Consider the following 13859-nt stretch of genomic DNA (forward strand, 5'->3'; position numbering starts at 1 on the left):
TTTGCAGTTTTTCTCATAAACTTCATTTCTGCTATTATTAATCTTTGTCTTTTTGTTTTGTTGTCCAGATTTCACTTCCATACAATAAGACTGGTAGAGTTAATATATTGTATACTTTTAGTCTGGTTTGTTTTTGAACTAGGTTTGGTTTAAATATAATGTTAATTACACCTGTTATTTTTTTAAATATTTCGCAATTTTTAGGTTTATATCTTTTTCATTTTCATATGTGATCATAAATTCTAGGTAGTTAAATGAATTCACCTGTTCTAAGATCTTGTTATATCTATTACTATTTTAGTTCTTACTGGATCTTGTCCTTTAAAGGCCATAGTTTTTGATTTTTCTGTTGATATCATCATACCATAATCTTTAGCTATCTCATTTAGATCTCAAATAGCTTTCTGTAAGTTCTCTTCAGAATTTGTAATTATTATTTGGTCGTCAGCAAAAATTAGAGTGTTTAGTTCACAGTAGGAGAAAGTTTAATACCTCGATGGAAATTTTTAATTCCATTTTATTATTATTTCATTTAGGTAAATATTAAAAAGAATTGCTGAGAGGGGACATCCTGTCAGATCCCTTGTTTATCTCTCTCGTATATGATAGCTCATGATTTAATCTTATTTGTATTTGATTATGTTCATATATACTTATAACTTTTAGGATATTATTTGGTATTTGTCTTTCTTTTAATATGTTAAATAAAATGCTTCTTTTATTAAAGAAGAAGCATTTTAAAATGCTTCTTCTTTGTCAAATGCTTTTTCAAAGTCAATAAATGCAATATGTGTTTCTAAATTGTATTCTCTTTTTTCTCTATTATTAATTTTAGGCAAAAGGCTGGGTCTATACATGATCATTCTTTTCTAAATCCATTCTGTACTTCTAAAATAAAGTTTTTGGAATATTTCATTAGTTTGCTATTTAAAATTCTGCTATATATTTTGTAACAGGAATTTAGTATACTTATACTGCTATAGTTTTTAAAGATAGGAATCACAATTGCTTTTTTCCATTCTATTGGGGGGTTGCCAGTTGAATATATTTTATTTAAAAATAATAGGAGTCTTTCTTTGAATCTTGTTCCTGCATATTTATATAGTTCTGAACCTAGCTTATCTTCTCCAGGTGATTTTCCGTTTCTCGTATGCTGATTTCTAATTCTTCTTTAGTTATTTCCTTTTACTTTTCATTAAATGTTTGCCAGTTGTCTTTTTAAAATATCTGTCCATAATTCTGTGTAGAAATTCTTCTAATTTCAATTCAGTGTTTAATTTTATGTTTTCTTTAGTAACTGCATTTAAGTGTTTTTTAAAATCCTATATACATTGGGTCTTATTTTATATAAATCATGTTCTATATTATGATGAGTATACTCGTCAAACGCAGATTAAATACAATTTTGCCACCCCGTGCAAATGCATGTGTTGCACCGTCGGTAGAGCCAGCCCTGTTTCCATATATGAGTTGCCAAAAGATGCCATAGACATTTTGTCACACATCAGGAGAAAACTTAGATGAGTTCCAGCTGTGACAATGCATGTGCATATCAACACAAATCTCAACCCAACTGTTGTAGAACATGATCTTTAATCATTAGAATTTTGCATTCAATGTTTATTCTGTACGCTATGTTTTCCACTCTATTTTAGAAGATTAAGATAATTTTATAACATATTTTGTTTTTGTATAAATTTGCCAAACATAGAAACTTTTTTTTTCCAGGCCACTTTAGCCATCCAATAGCAAAGTAGTTTTCACACCACATGACATTCATCTCACACCTGCCACCTAGAGACATTCACATAACATCCATAACTGCGATTAGATTCAAACCCACAGCCTGTTGGTTGGAGAGCAGAAATGCTATCCATTCAAGATAAACTAAGAAAGAATACTTTTTATATTGGACTGTTTCCAGCAGAAAAAGGTTCTGGCAGTATATAATAATGGTACAGAGCACTTTTTTTTAGCATAAGATGGAACCTCTCACTCCATTTGAACAAAGATAACACAAACTATTATCCTCAGCTATTCCTTGCATTCCACAACACAGCATTCTCTGTTTTAATTCAAGATGATAATCAGCTGCAGCCCACAAGGCATCTGTACAGCCACCAGTTGATTTTAGAAGGCATACAGATACACATTTCCAGTCAATAGATCTGAAGTACATAAGCATTAGTGTTTCAGACTTCTAAAATTGATGGATTCTAATAATAATTTATTGAAATTTTCTTGATCTTGGTTGATGTCATGTCTGCGTTGTTCAGATACATACTAAAGGGTACAGAAGAAGCCATCATATTATTATGTAATCCTGTGTTGGCATTTGTATCTATTTATATCTGGCAAGACTGGCTTTCTTTGTCTTTAAATTTAAATAGTTAAAACGGTTTATTTATCATAGTCATAAACTGTAATTTACATAACTGTTTATGACTTTACTTTTATCTGGAGGCAATAAAGAGCTCAAGTGATTTATCACATACAGTGAGTGTCTGCTTACTGTGATGTTTGTATTATTGTTTTTTTTCTATTTGAATGCATTAAAGCAATCTTAGTTAAATGCATTTGACTAAGATTTCATTACACAAGCTAAAAAAGGCGATAGTTTTGCAAGCTGATTTAACACATCATTTAAACTGCTATGATATTCAAGTTTTTCTTTTTTTTTTCCCCTTAAAATGCAACAGATAACCAGGTTTATAACTATGAATTATTTTTCTGAGCAGAAAAGTTTTCAAGCTTATTATTCAAATAAAGAGCCTAAATGGCCTCAATCTGGTATAGTAAATTACAGATTATTAGAATATTATTAATCCAATAATCACAGTTTATTATTATTAAAGTGTAATTTACAGTTGTTATTTTCAGATACATGTATTTTTTTATATATTCTTTATTAAAACACCATCTATATATCATAATATGAGTCAGGGGTAGATTGAAGATAGTGACTTATGGATGTCCAAGAACTCAGCTAGAGGGCATTCCACACCCACGACCACTGTCTAGTGGTCCTGCGATGTGGAATGTTTGTATCTATGAGTTCTTAGAGTACTTGGAGGTGTCATGTAATAATAATAAAAAATAGTTGATAATTTTATTGAAATAAAAAAAGAAACCTAGTCCCTACTGTTTGCCAATTGTAACATCCCCCTCTCCAATTTTTGTCCCAATTAAGCATGCATAGTAAGCAGACACCTACTGTATTCTTGTACACCAGAATTTTTTTTTTTTTCCCTCCTCCTTTATGTACACCTAAAAATCTAGAATTTTTCCTAACAATCTTTTTTGTTTTACTAGTTTTCTTTTTCAAAATAATGAAATTATTTTCAGCTAGCTACCAGTCCAGATTTTATTTTCTTGTGAATCAAAATTTTATATATGGTAAAAAAATTTGAAATACAAAAAAAAAAAAAAAAAAAGGATTATAAGCTGGTTTCTCCAGCATTTACAAGTTGGGCCATATAGAATTATTCTTTATTGCTTAAGTGGCATAGGCAATGACCTTTAATCCAAATACCACTGTAGAGTTGTCTACTCTCATTACAAAAATCATTAGGATCCAAATTTGATATGATGTAATTCCAGTACCAAGCAGAATATTATTGATCTGCCACCTTTAAATCAAATGAAATATTTAATAGGACCCAGCTTACCAAAGTTGATGTATTAAATCCAATCAATAGAAGAAATCCTTAACTTCTATATGAGAAAGAGAGAGGTTTTTTTTTTTAAACATGGTGAAGTGGATGAGCAGAGGGAGAGAGGTAAGTGTAGATAGAATGAATTCAAGGTACAATATTGCACAATATATACTAATTTACAATATGCATATTTTACAATAATTAGTGGTTGAATGACATGCGACTATTGACTCTGAAGATCTGCTTATAATAATAATATTCCAGGGAGTTTTCTCTCTTTTGAATAACTTAATTTTTACATAAATATATCACTTACCTACTGTTTTTACAAAAATTATATGGATGCTTTCATTTTTCAGATACTGCATACTGGTAACATATTACATGGTATAACGAGGTATAAAGCCATGGGAATACAGTGTGTGTGCGTCTGAGAGAGAGAATCCTACCCATGAGAGGTTGTAAACCTATAGTACATTAGTACCTTAGCCTATCCATGGTACTAATGTATTGCAGACATGTATAATGCTGATGAATTATGGAAAGGGTCACTTCCCAGACTGGTTTTGACCTTTATTAGATAATCTGGAACCGTGTTCAAGATACCATACATGGAACCTTTTAAAACCACAAATTATATATTTAGTTTAATCCTTTATCCAAGTGTAAGCAATCAAAGTTTGCACCTGAAGTATCTTCAGGATGGGGCAACTCGTGGCAAAGGTGAACTAACTTCTCATCACTTGCCTTAGTATCCCATAATGCAAAGCACATCTCCTTGCAGACATGTATAATGCTGATGAATTATGGAAAGGGTCACTTCCCAGACTGGTTTTGACCTTTATTGAGATCTCTTCACTACCTCTGGGTAGTGACCCTTCCCATAATGCATAGCATTATACATGTCTGCAAGGAGATGTGCTTTGTATTATCGAATACTAAGGCAAGTGATGAGAAGTTAGTCCAACTTTTCCACGAGTTGCCCCAGTCCTGAAGATACTTCAGGTGCAAACTTTCTTTGCTTACACTTGGATAAAGGATTAAACTAAATATATAATTTATAGTCTAACCAAGTGAAAAAACTTCCAACACTTTCTCTAATCCAGAGTAATTTAATAATAAGGTATGACAACTTTTGGCAACTCGTATATGGAAATATGACTTCTGCATTGCTTCAACCTTGGTATCATCTCTGGGTCTGGCTCCCACTGAAGAGACTTCAATGACGGTCGAAACCGGTCTGGGTAGTGACCCTTCCCACAATGCATAGCATTATACATGTCCACAAGAAGATGTGCTTTGCATTATGAGATACTAAGGCAAGTGATGAAAAGCTAGTCCACCTTTGTCATGAGTTACCCCAGTTCTGAAGATACTTCAGGTGCAAACTCTGTTTGCTTACACTTGGATAAAGTTTTAAGCTAAATATATAATTTATAGTCTAACAAAGTGAAAAAACTTGCAAAATCTTTTAAAACCACATCAGTCTTCTAATATGAAGTGAGGTGTCTCACACATGATGAAATTCATAAAAGTCAATTAACTATCCTGAAAACAGGGTATAGTTAATTGACTTTCAGTGAGGTATTATCACAGGACTTCCATATTAGTTATCACTCTATTTCTGAGATATCTGAAATAAACTATGATAAACATCATTAAAAATAAAAATAAATGCAAGAACCAGCCAGGAAGACCACATTCAAATTGATGGGATGTGAAAAGAGAATGCTGATAAGAGAGAAGTGAATTTCTCCTATCATCTCTTGGCCTGTGAAAATCACAAATAAACTATCCCCCCCCCCCCTCCCAAATATATGGACTACCAAAAATCCATAAACAAAATGTGTCATTAATGACACATTTTGTTTATGGCTAATTTGTATGTAGGCGAATCATACAAATGATTCACCTAGGAGACTCAAACCTGACCATTATATCAGTGTGTTGGAATGTGAGGTTTTCTATACTGGCTTTAAAGCAGCCTGAGTTTTTTATGCGTTTTGATGTGTTGCCAGTATATTGTGAGCACTTCGCCTTTGGCTAATTTGTATGTAGGTGAATCAGTGCCATCCACAATGGGACATAAATTAGCCAAAGGTGAAGTGCTCACAATATACTAGCAGCACATCTAAACACATAAAAAACTCAGGCTGCTTTAAAGCCAGTATAGAAACACACTCCAACACATTGATATAATGGTCAGGTTTGAGTCTCCTCTTTATTCACTAATGTCCCACTCAAAGATACCTTAGACCTCATCCAAGCAATATTTCCTCCTGATATCTCAGTTCTGTTTCAGTTCACCATGAAATCAGGCTATTTCTTTTGACAAGGAAAATTCTACAAACAAAATAGAGGGGGGGGGGGTTCTCCACTTTCACCACCCCTGGCCAACTTCTTCATGGACATCTTTGAAGGGGAAAAGCTTTAAATTCTGCCCTACATAAACAATCTATGCTACACTACATAGATGTGTTTTCCATTTGGTTACATGGCCTGGATACATTCCATAATTTCTTAACACATCTAAACAATCAACACACCGTGATCCAGTTTACCTAAGAAAAGGAAAACAACAGTTTCCCATTCCTAGACACTCTGCCCTGTTATACAGGGTTTTTATAACCCCATATTGTTTGGGGGGGGGGGGGAATGACTGCTGGTGAATGTATCTATCTGTATGAGTAGGTTTTCTGTAAATGGAGAATGCCATGGATCCATCAGAGCAAAATGAATCAGTTCTGATACCAGTGCCCTAACTACTGAATGTGACCATATTCTCAACATTTTCCTAGCCAATAGCTACAATCTCCAAAAAATATTAAAATCCTGTAACCACAACCCCACCACCTCCTTTCAGAGCAGAGATTACTCAAGATCTATCACCATTCCATATATCTGGTACACATCCAAAAAATTGACAAAAATTTTAAGGAAATACCTTACAACCACTTGACCACACAGAAAATTGGCATCTGTTATCTACTCCACCAATGACCAGCCACATTCCCTAGACCTACAGGTTCCTTGCAGTTGCAAACTGTTTGTACTATGGCCAAACAGGCAAGAGAGCCAATATCAGAATTTCTGAACACAAGGGCTACATCTGGTTCCACAAATACAGCCATTCAGGACTTGTTGACGATGCTTTGGACACCCACCGTAGGATATGCTGGAAGAAGGATGCTCTATTACACTGCGGCAAATACAAATATCAGGGTGGTCTGAAAGGTTCTCGGTCTAACAATGAAAAAACGAATTTATAATTTCAAAATTAGTTTCATTTTTCAACATCTCCCTTAAGACTAATACATTTATATTCCAGCAATGCTACAGCACCATTATCCCATCCCTGTAGTGGTTTTCAGTAAGATATGCAAAATACCCCTCTACAGCTGCAATCACCTCTTGATTCGAAGAAAAACACTGACCAGCGAGGAAGAGTTTTAGTTTTGGGAAGAGATAGAAGTCAGAGGGAGCCAAATTCTAGGGAATAGGATGGATGTTCCAACAATTCATAGTGCAGATCCCTTAATTTTCCCATTGCCAAAACACCTTTGTGGGCAGGTGCATAGTCCTGATGAAAGATGATTTTTTTTCTTCTGCAAACCAGGTCTTTTCTCAAGAATTTTTTTTGTCTAGTCTGGTTAAAAGATCGAAATAATATTCCCCAGTTATTGTTTTACCCTTTTTCAAGATAATTAATAAACAAAATGCCTTTAGCATCCCAAAACACCGATGCCATGACATTTCCTGCTGATGGAACCGACTTTGTCTTCTTTGGCATTGAACAACCGAATTCTGTCTACTGTTTTGACTGCTGTTTGGATTCTGGTGTGAAATGGTGAATCCAAGTCTCATCCATTGTAATAAATCGATGCATAAAATCAGTTTTATTCTTGTTAAAACACTCCGAGCACTGTTCAGAGATTTTCATGCGAGTGTGATTTTGATCTGCTATGAGCAAGCGTGGCACCCATCTTGCGTAAAGCTTTTTCATTTGCAATTCTTCATGCAAAATGTATCCTGCATGCTCTTTTGAAATGCCTATAGTCTCAGCAATCTCATGCACTTTGACTCATCGGTTATCCAATACCATATTGTGCACTTGATCAATGATTTTCGGTGTTGTTACACTTTTTGGATATCCTTCATGTGGATCATCTTCAAGGCCGGTATGGCGACGTTTAAACTCGGCAGCCCATTTCTTAATTGTCAAAAATGAAGGAGAAAAGTGCCCATAAACTTTTATGAACTTCAAATGAATTTTGTTTGCCGTTAAACCTCCTTTTACAAAGAATTTTATAACCGCACGATACTCAATTTTATCCATTTCAAGGGATACAGACAATGCTTTTGCTTCAGACAGCTGTATAAAACAAACTACTTGATAGAATGACTTGCAATTTCACAAGGATGCTTATGACAGATGTACCAACTTTGAAAAAAAAAAAAATAATAATCTTCCCAATAGTGTTGGAAAGACTTTTTCCCAATCTCCCATCTATGGTCGAGGCAGAGAACTTTTCAGACCACCCTCATATGAAACTGTTCCTCAAATCTGCCTCACCCTTGAAAAACTTTCCAAACCTCAACAAATTTAGGTGCATGAGACTTTTCCAAATTTGGGAAGCATTAATCCTCAGATCTTCAGCCCAACGACAAGACTACTCACAATTCAGTCCACTAGGGCAGTTCTTCCCAAACTGTGGGCCACGGCCCCCTTGGGAGCCGTAGGTTTTGTTGAGGAGGGGGCTGTGAAATTATGAAAACAAATTTAAAATCTTTTAAGACTAAGTAGATTTTTTTATCTTAAAAGAAACGTATTTAATTTTTATTATTTATTATTTCTTTTTTGTTATTTTTTATATTTTAATGGAAAAAATCACACATTGGTGGCGGGTTCACAAATTTTGCTTCCTGCATATTTCAGCGCTTAATGAATATTAGTAAATATATGCTTATTCATATAAGTTTCATTTCAAAGCAGAAATCTAAGAATTGCAGTTTCAATTTCATCTGATATTGGTGTAGCAGTATTGAAACACATCCATCACATTAAATTGTATTTAAACTTCTTTTATGATTTTAATTCTTTCTTTATTACTAATTGTTTTACGTTTCATGTGCTTGTACTGCAAATGTACAATAACAATATATCTATCTATATAAAAATATGAGATAATGTGCCATCTCAAATGTGTATGTAAGATGCTAAAAATGTAATATTTGCATTTGATTTTTGCAATATTCGCTGTGTATGTTTTGTATTGAATATAAATACAGTAAATATAATAATATGTCTATATTACGATATTTTTTAGGGGGGGGGCATGAAATATTTTAATTTTTCCAAAGGGGGCTCTGACATCCAGAAGTTTGGGAAGCACTGCACTAGGGGGGGGGGGATCCCATTTAGGACTCTAGGACCAACTTTGGTTGCCTTTCTTCAGCCTCATTTGGTGTGTTAGTGCCTGAGTGCACATTCCATTGTTTTTTGTGATCCCTGATGATGGCAATATAATGCTACCGAAAGATAGAAAATATTAAATAAAGTTTTATAATTAATATTTTAGTATAAGTTTTTTCCAAAAAACATAATAGTTATGTGTAACCAATGTATAAGCCTATCTACCAGAATTCTTATGCTCCTGACATAATGAAATTAATGATTTGGCCTTTTGTTCCTAATGCTCATGGATTCATATTATTATCAATGTTTGAATACCTCTGCTTACACACACATATTCTCAGCATTCTTCCTATGGTAATCTAGTTTCCCTGACTCAGTGCATTAGGTCTCACCCGAACAAATACTGTATCTGCTGGCGTATAAGATGCACCTCCTTTTTTGTACACATTTTTTATGAAAAAAACTTTATCACTGAATATTATTTCAGTATTTCAAATATAAAGTATTTCTAATACACAATCACGCATAGCTTGTATGCAATATTGTAACAATGCCAATGTTTTTCAGCCATAATTTGCCAAGAAATTTAGAGAAAATTTAACGGCAGAAATTTATCACCGTTCACAACAATCGCAACAACAATTGGAAAGTTTAAATGAACAGGAACACAGCTGTGATCATCAATAACAGCGCATGCGCAGCCACTGAACTCTACATAACTGGAATGCTCTCACACACCGCAAGGAAGCAAGAAAGAAATCGCGTAACTTGGAACAGAGAAAATTTCCAGAAATGAAAGTAATAAAAAAACTGAGTATTGGCATATAAGACGCACCCTGTTTTTCAGACCTATTTTCATAGAAAAAAGTGCGTCTTATACGCTGGCAAATACGGTAATTTCTCCAAATTCCTAATGTGTACAGGCCATTTAAGTACAAGCTATCCATTTTATACAAGTATTTTCTGCCATTAAACGTACCCTACACATCCAAAAATTCACACCTATTTCTTCTATACAGCCTGCATATTGAATCGTTTGCTATCATAGCCCTCCTTTTTAACTCAGTACTATTGTATCTCGGTAATAAACTAACAGTTTTTACTCTCTCAATTTCTTTCTTGCTTCGTCAAACAATCCTTTTGTAACTTTTCTAATACAACATTTATCACTGCTTAAACTATTTGTGCCTACAAGTACTACCATTTCCTCTACCATATTAACTTGATAATGCACAGTCCTAATATGAATTCTACAGAGCACTGGGAAAGGTTAACGAGTGAGGGTAAACCCAACACACGTGACCACTACAGGAAGTGAATGTCATTTTGGTAGAAGAATGGGCCAAGCACCAGGAGAGAATGTCATCAGTAATTGTGACCCAGGGTAAACCAATAGCACAGTCAGGTTTGTGAAACACCTAATTAGATGCCTGGATAATTTTTGCAATGTATTGCATATCTTCAGCATCCAAAAAACTGTTTCTGAAGTCAATCTTGATATAAATATTTGCTGCTTCTGCTGCATAAATTGTCTAAGCTATTTCCTATAGGAATATTCAGTACTTGTGAGAAATGTGATCTGAAATTTTCCTCATATCCTTCCAAAATGGTTAAGAATGCATGTGGTAACCAGTTTATCTGTGTCTGTCTACCTTAAAAGAAAGTGAATTTCTTTCTTTTTTCTTCCTAACTTTGATTGAGCAATTTTTTTTTGTATTGAATCATTAAAAAGCCTAATAGGATTTGCACATGTCATCTAATTATGCTACATAATAAAAAAGATGGAAAAAGAAATTTAAAAAAAAAAATATTTTAGTTGACCTAGTTTCATACACGACTTGAAGCAGGTAAATTATCAATATTGAACTTCCCATGTCTTCCGATTCCATCCATGAATTTTTTTGCCCCTAAAGATTAAAGAAATCAGTAACACTATTATATTTTCCTCAACAAAACAGATGAACCTATTTGTTTCAAAATCATTAACATGTAAACAAAAATAATTAATAAAATTACCTCTTATTTACTTACTAGTTTTTAAAAATCAATTTGGAAATACTCTTTATATTCTATTTTTAAAGATATAGAGTTATTATAAATTAAATAACTGTAAATTTAGCTGATTTAAATTTGTTGTTATAAGACATTTTTCAAATTTTCTGGCAGTTTTAAAAAATATTAAAAAAAAAAAAAGACATTGTATTGTTTAGCAGCCATAATCATCATTACTTCAACAACATCATAGTCTACTAAAAGCACAAAAATAGTACAAAATACAAAATAAAAACATGTTAAATAATAGCACAATGAAAGTCTAGTGAAACTGAACTGTCACCTCCAAAATTAAATGTCATTGGGAGGATCCTGCTGATTTCTGCTATCAATATTTAAATTGGGAAAGTTCATCATTACCGACGACTCTTTAAAAGTTCCTTCTGATTTAAAATTTGATTTAGGGATACCATTTGTTTTCTTCACTATATTTTATAGTCATTAAAAGTAACATGATCGTTATGTCTGGTTGCAAAATTCTGATTAGAGATTCAAGTTCCTGAAGTATAACAGCTGCATTTCTACCAGTCTATTCAAAAATAAAACTTATTAAAACTCTGGTAATTTCATACTAAATGCATGAGTAGTCCCTTGGACCTGTACATAACAGGGTATGAAGAGATGTGATCTTCAACAAAATGTAGTACAGGAGAATTTTTTTTTTTTTTGAGCCATGTGGCTTAATGAGCTGCCTATTAAAAATGATGTAGTACACTCCAACCTACATCTTAGCAAAAACATGCCTTGCTATTTCTAAAGAATACACTGGCAAACTCTTTCTTTCAAAACTTTCCTAAATACGAAAAGTAAATCGCAAGACTACTCATCAGCCCAGATAGCCAAATTGACATCTCTGCTTTTTTATCAACAAATAGTGGATTTGAAATCCCATGGCATGGATGTTGGTGTGTCTTTAAGTGGTAGGCAATAATGGGGGCAGATATAAAATGTTTCCTGGTTTATCTAACTCTTAAACCAATTCATGGACTGAATATGTTAAAGGTCACGAACCTTTCATAGAGAGGACTGATGGAAAACAATTAAACACATCCAAAGGAAACTGGCAAAATCACAGTATACAGTCCCATGTGAATATGGCTGTTTATACTACCTCAAAGCAATGTTGCATCAAATGTCTTACAGTGAAACTTTCATTCATTTCAGAAATCAGCCAGAAATGCCCTTTGTTACACCACTACCTAACTTAATGACTTTCCTTCATTAAAAATTGGAAACCTTTTTATAACCAAGTAAAAAAAAATCATTCTTCAGAAAATGCTGATTTGATGGTAACATTCAAGATTTGCAGTAGTCATTACTAACACCATATTCAACATAAAAATGTGCATAAATTCACATGGAAAAGCAAGTGTGGGGTATGCACACACAATAAGAAGTGCTTTCAATTATGCTATTGTTGTGTTTTTTAGACTGGGGGCCAAGACAAAACAATGTACAGGAAATTTGAAATAGAAAATGACCACAACCTCATGTTCAGCAATGAATATCTCAATGAAAAGAAAAATGTTAAATGAATACGAAACAGCAAACCCAAATTGTATAAGGATATCAGGAAAAAGTGAAAGAGTTTGAAAACAAAAGCCAAACCTTATAGAATAGGTGACAAAATATGAAGAAAACATTGACTAAGTAAGCATGTGATGGAGCAACTTGCATATTAAACTAGTTAAACAAAAAGTAATGAAAAAATTTTGAAAAGTGAGATAAATACATTTGACTTTCATTATAGCAAACTTGAAAGGACCACAAAGAGTTTGCTATAATGAATTTCTATCGTAAGAAAATTCCAATATTTCTATAAGTGTTTTTGGAGAAACAGAGAAAAAAGTATCACAGAGAAATCAAAGATCATAAAGATAATATAAAAACTGAAAGTAATGATATTCTGAATGTCTAGAATAAAATTTAAATGAGGTAATCAGTAGCAGAACAATCACAAAAAATATCTATATCTAAAAATATAATTGTTTGAGGCTCCTCCAGGGAGTCCAGAAAATTATCAAGGGATCCCATTTAGTCACGCATACCTCAAGAAAAACTGAGTCAGGAACACTGCTAACTCTTTTGCATATTCCCAATATTCCATTCAGTCTGATGGCTATATTCAAATCAAGCTCTTGCAACAGAATTATAGCTGTAATTCGTCCATCTCTATTCTTTCTGGATTTTCATTGAATATATACCTTATTAAAGTGGACACTTAATAATTCAACTTTTTCTAGTGCATCTGATATTTTCATACCATCTACATTAACTAAGGTTATTCTCCCACTTGCTATAGAATGATAAAATCCTGTCAGATTTCCACTGATCTGATTTAATGTCTTTTATGTTAATTCCACCCACAAAAGGTTTTCAGCCTAAACATTCATATTAGTATATAATGAGTGGGCTAAGAATTACATGAGTCAGCTCTAGAGGCTAAATATGAAACTTTTTCAAGCTGCTTCAGGTCTCTGATAAGCAGGATGGTGTTCTCACAGCAGGGGAAAAATTCATTTATCACATTAACATACCACAATGGAATTCAAACCCACAGCCTTGGTTGTGAGTAAGAGTGGCTCTGCTAACCACTCAGTCAACTTTTGTTGTTTGGCTAACTTCTTTTCATAATCCAATTTCACCTTTCTGATGTTATGGATCTGATATTGTTATTTATGTTGCTCCTGCCATCATATTTCTCACAATATCAGATCCTCTTCTTATGCAGCTTT

At 33.4% G+C, this 13859-nt stretch overlaps 1 protein-coding gene across 1 annotated transcript in view; it reads right to left on the bottom strand.

Moving 5' to 3' along the window:
* Nucleotides 1-10848: 10848 nt before the first annotated feature.
* LOC150107441 (uncharacterized) overlaps nucleotides 10849-13859 on the bottom strand; it is a 61667-nt gene continuing 58656 nt past the window's right edge. The window contains exon 7 of the mRNA XM_090391297.1: nucleotides 10849-10979. Within this exon, the coding sequence (XP_090247423.1) occupies nucleotides 10900-10979 (80 nt within the window). The 3' untranslated portion in view covers nucleotides 10849-10899. The remainder of the gene's footprint in view (nucleotides 10980-13859) is intronic.

Source organism: Typopeltis vanoorti, chromosome 4 (assembly GCF_054136105.1).
Source record: "Typopeltis vanoorti isolate ZY-2024b chromosome 4, IOZ_Tvanoo_1.0, whole genome shotgun sequence".
Lineage (NCBI taxonomy): Eukaryota > Metazoa > Arthropoda > Arachnida > Uropygi > Thelyphonidae > Typopeltis > Typopeltis vanoorti.